Source organism: Heterodontus francisci, chromosome 11, assembly GCF_036365525.1.
Source record: "Heterodontus francisci isolate sHetFra1 chromosome 11, sHetFra1.hap1, whole genome shotgun sequence".
NCBI lineage: Eukaryota > Metazoa > Chordata > Chondrichthyes > Heterodontiformes > Heterodontidae > Heterodontus > Heterodontus francisci.
This window is the reverse complement of record NC_090381.1, coordinates 40,191,689-40,196,139: the sequence shown is the minus strand read 5'-3', so window position 1 is coordinate 40,196,139 and position 4,451 is coordinate 40,191,689. Positions and strand designations below refer to the sequence as shown.

At 37.9% G+C, this 4,451-nt stretch overlaps 1 protein-coding gene across 1 annotated transcript; it reads left to right on the top strand.

Moving 5' to 3' along the window:
• Positions 1–330: 330 nt before the first annotated feature.
• LOC137374845 (C-C motif chemokine 20-like) lies at positions 331–4,088 on the top strand. The gene is made up of 4 exons (XM_068041394.1): positions 331–467; positions 2,427–2,544; positions 2,646–2,723; positions 3,059–4,088. Exons 1-4 carry the CDS (start codon positions 386–388, stop codon positions 3,123–3,125), a joined length of 345 nt encoding a protein of 114 aa, XP_067897495.1. The 5' UTR covers positions 331–385; the 3' UTR covers positions 3,126–4,088.
• The last annotated feature ends 363 nt before the right edge of the window (positions 4,089–4,451 follow it).

The window sequence follows — 4,451 nt, the reverse complement described above, 5'->3', positions numbered from 1 at the left end:
GTTCCTTTTAGTTTGTGCTACTTTGGGCCGGTAAATTACTGAAAGTTTCCATATGCTACAAATAGCATAAAACTCAAAGGAAGTTTGATTAAGTGTAAAATAATAATCTTGTAATTTTCTCTTAGCTGCAAATTCACTGCGGCTTTGTGACCTATATTGAAATATAAGATACTAAGAGAGGAAAACTGAACAGGAAATCAGTGCATTTTTTTATTATTAAAGAAACAACATTTCGTCACAGGCGTGGTTGACTATATTGTGGTACAGCAGTGAACAAACATCTATAAAAGCCCCATTACAAAACAAATACAGCATCAGAAGTGGCAATCAGCTTCATTATCTTGAACTGATAAATTGGGAGGGGGCAAAAGAGTGTCAGAAAATAATGGATCACAATGCACCAGTTTTGGTTAATTTGAAATCACTGGTGATTCTGAGCATGCTCTGGATTTCTGGATCATATGCAAGTAAGTCCCATAATACCTCTCTTTTCATTCTATGTTGGCTATCATTTCATCATCTAGTTACATAATATTAAAGTAGAAAGCTACAATTACCACCTCGGTAAATTATTATTATTTAACAGTTGAATCCAGGACATATTTTAAACTTAAAATGCAATCATCCAAAGAATACTTGAAATATTATGGAACTGGATTATGGGATCTTCTTGATGTTCTTTAAAGAAAAAATGACAAATTTTGAGTTTGTCTCCCATTTTCAGTGTCAGGTATGGTTCAAGTGGTAGCACTCTTGCCTCTGGGTCACAAGGTTGTGGGTTTAAATCCCACTCCAGAGATTTAAAAATCTAGCCTGATTCTCCTGTGAACTACCACTTTTTGGATGAGGTGTTAAATTGAGGCTCCATCTGCTTTCTAAGATGGCTATAAAAGATCCCTTGGTACTACTTCAAAGAAGAGCAGAAGAGTTATCCCTGGTGTCCTGGCCAATATTTATCCCTCAATCAATATCACAAAAAAACCCAGATAATTTTGCCATTATCGCATTGCTGTTTGTGGCAGCTTGCTGTGTGAAAATTGGCTACCGCATTTTCTACATCATAACAGTGACTACAATTCAGAAGTACTTCATTAGTTGTAAAGTGCTATGGAACATCTGGAGGTTGTGAAAGGTGCTATGTAAATGCAATTTTTTCTTCTTTCCTCCTGTAGTTTTGTTGCTCTCTCCTTTCCTATCCTGAAGATGATACCCTTTTGCACTTGAATTTAAATAATCACCTGGGCAGACAAAACTTGGGTGGAGAGGATCAGATGCCCCTAACAGAGCCCACCTGATTTTCTGTCTGTTTAAATTAATGCATGGATATTTGGGCAGGTTCCATCATAGGTGTTTGAGCCACCTCTGCTTGATTTTCCTCCATGCTCTCCATTCTGGTTAATTAACCTTTAGGCTACCTCAACTAATTTCCAGTATGGATCTCTGGATATCGAATGAAAGTCCCAGCTGGTTATTTTTGTCTCCCTAGGCCGAGGGACACTAAGGATAAGTCTATCACCCTCTATCACTGCATCAAATAGGAGCAACTGATTTAACACAGATCACTGAACAAACCGAGTCCTTCTAAATTGGTGTCACTGAATATTATACCACCATGATCATTTACCTATAGAGTTATTAGGGCAGTTACTTCCATCTCATTTGTTAACGAATGTCAATAATCCACTCCAACAAGTGTTTATTTATGTGGCCTTGATTTTAATTCTGGGCCAGTTTTCAGTGTGTGAACAATGTTGTGAGTTTGAAACTCAAACACTGCCCCAGAAATCAGTCAAGTCTGGGGAATTTTAAGTCCTGGGCCTCAAATAAACTCCATTGGCTGCCTTCTCAAACTTTAGGTCCCAGAGGTCACACTAAGAACAGATAAGTAATGGGATTGGCTGCTGGGACTGTCCTGTGTGGGTCTTGCAATGTTTGGGGGGGTGGGGAGAATGGGGGAATCTGCAGCAGTGGAGGCCTAAGCTTCTACTAACTCCTGCTCCTATTGGCCCCACAAGGAAAGCAAAAAAGAATGTTTAAAGAAACATGCATTTTTGGGACTCTTCTAGCCCTGATCTTCTTCCCTAAAGGTTAGTTTGGAAGGAAACTCAATGCCATTTTCCCACTCAGGCCACTAAGTTGAAATTGCATTTAGGGACTCCATCAGGACTCGACACACTTATGTTAAAAAGCACCTGATGAATTTGGTCAGCGTCCTTGCTGCCTGTTCGGTTGAGTGGGGAAAGGGATCTGAAGTAGATGATAGTCAGAACAGTAAGGAACATGGTACTGTGTAGATCTGGTGGAGATTTCAGAGAAGGATGGGACATGATCATGTGTCGTTGGCAATCTGCTATGTAAATTCTCAGTAGCTGTGTGCCATCTTTTATACACAGGCTTGTAACAGTTCTATGAACTCTTTTTTTCAGTGAGCGTATCTATGCAAGACTGTTGCCTCAAATATTCACTGGGATCTCTGCCATTTAGGCGTCTTGCTGGCTATGTGGAACAGCGGTCCACCGAAGCTTGCCAGATAGATGCAATTGTGTGAGTAGAATTAAAGATCCAGACGGTAAATGATTTCTGAATGGTACCAATTTATTTAAAGCCAGTCAGAAGTTAATCTGTGCTGTTACTTATTTTAACAGACTGTACACTGTGAAAGGTCGGTGGGTTTGTGCAAATCCACAAGATATGTGGGTGAAACGTGCACTTCGCTATTTAAGGTAAGAGCACAAACTTTGATTTTATCCTCCCAATGACTCTACATTTAAAAGATTAATAAGAAATGTTGATTATCCTGGAATTTCAATGACACATCCCAAATCTCAGTACTATTTAGATTGGTACACAGTTTGAGTGTAGAATTATGTTAAATATGATGACTACAAATATTAGCTTTTAGCTAATCATTTGTTACAAAGTATAAGGATGTTGCCAAAAATTCCAATGAGCGAGGAACTTATCATCTGATCCATAAACAGGGATCAAAGAGGGAAAAATGGTGCAATAACTATTTTGAAGGATCTATAATTAAGATGGAATATCATTTCATTTACAGCAAGAAGCTGGAGAAAATGTCCAAGAAAAACACAGTTTTTCAACCTACACCAACAACAGTTAACTGATGTCTTTATTACCATTTCACAAGGTTGTTGTACAGTTTCTTTCAAGCACATTGAATTAATTAAAGCCATTTTGTAGTTTTAGCAACTGCATACAACATGTTCAAACTACATATACACTGATCTAATTGATAGCATGTTTCTTGAAAACCTAAGGCTGCATTTGGGAGCAATTTTGGACATGCTATCGTCAAAGAATGTATTTCTGCATTACAGAGAAGTGCAATATGACTGATGTAAGGTTCGATGAGACATTGACAAATAGATGCAAATAGTACAAAATCTGAGACCAGAAGCACAATTTAATGAGCCTTTGCTTTTATGTATCAGTATATGCAGAAATCGCCGGTATATGCAGAAATCGCCAGTATATCTCTTCCATAATGGTTCTTGTGTTGCTGGAACCATGGAAATGCAGTCAATGGAAAGCAATGACAAGGGCTGAATCATGGAGATAAAATTAAATTTAAATCTTATGGAATTTTGCTCAACTATTCTTGGTATCAGAAAGAAATTTTAAGAAGCTTTCCCTTAGGAGATTGGATAAATGTGGTAGGATTTATGAATTGGGATAGTTTTTATCTATACCACTTGGATGTGAAGTATTCTCTGCACAGAGCTTAGAAAGGAAAATCTGCCAAGGAGTATATCGCACCCTTATAATGGATCAAGTGGGTTCAGTAAGGGATGTGGAATTCTTCTGCCAGATTTTCTTATTTGCTCCTTGCCCAGGGTTTATGAAATGCCCAGGCAGTAAAGACAATAATCCACACCAGTGTAAGCAGTCTGTGGAAGAAGCTGACTTAATAGGCTGAATGGCCTCTTATTATTTGATGCTTGCTTATGTTCCTATAAAGTTAACCTTAACTATGTATTACTGTGTATTGTCAAATGTCTACAGTTAGCATAAGAAGGTTATTCGGTTTTGTATCTTTGAATTACAATATTATATTTCTGGCATAATAAAGAAATACAAACCTGCATGGGACTTTGGTTATTTTTGTGTGACTCCAAAGAAGAATAAGTCTACTTAGTCATGCTAACTAATGCTCTCTGGACATTTGGAAGGATATTATAGGCTCTATTAACACCACAAAGATGAGTACAACATATGAGGAACAAGAGACATTTTTAACCTCAGAAATGGTATCGTAATAAAAGCAAACATCTCAAATTCCATATTTGAATACTGGGGCCGATTCCATGATGACGTATCCAAGCAGGACTTGTGATTGGAGAAACATAGTGCACAATTGCAGGCCTGAAAACCATAGATCCATTAATCACATGACGTGCAGAATGGGCTACATAAAGATGGAGCCAACACCA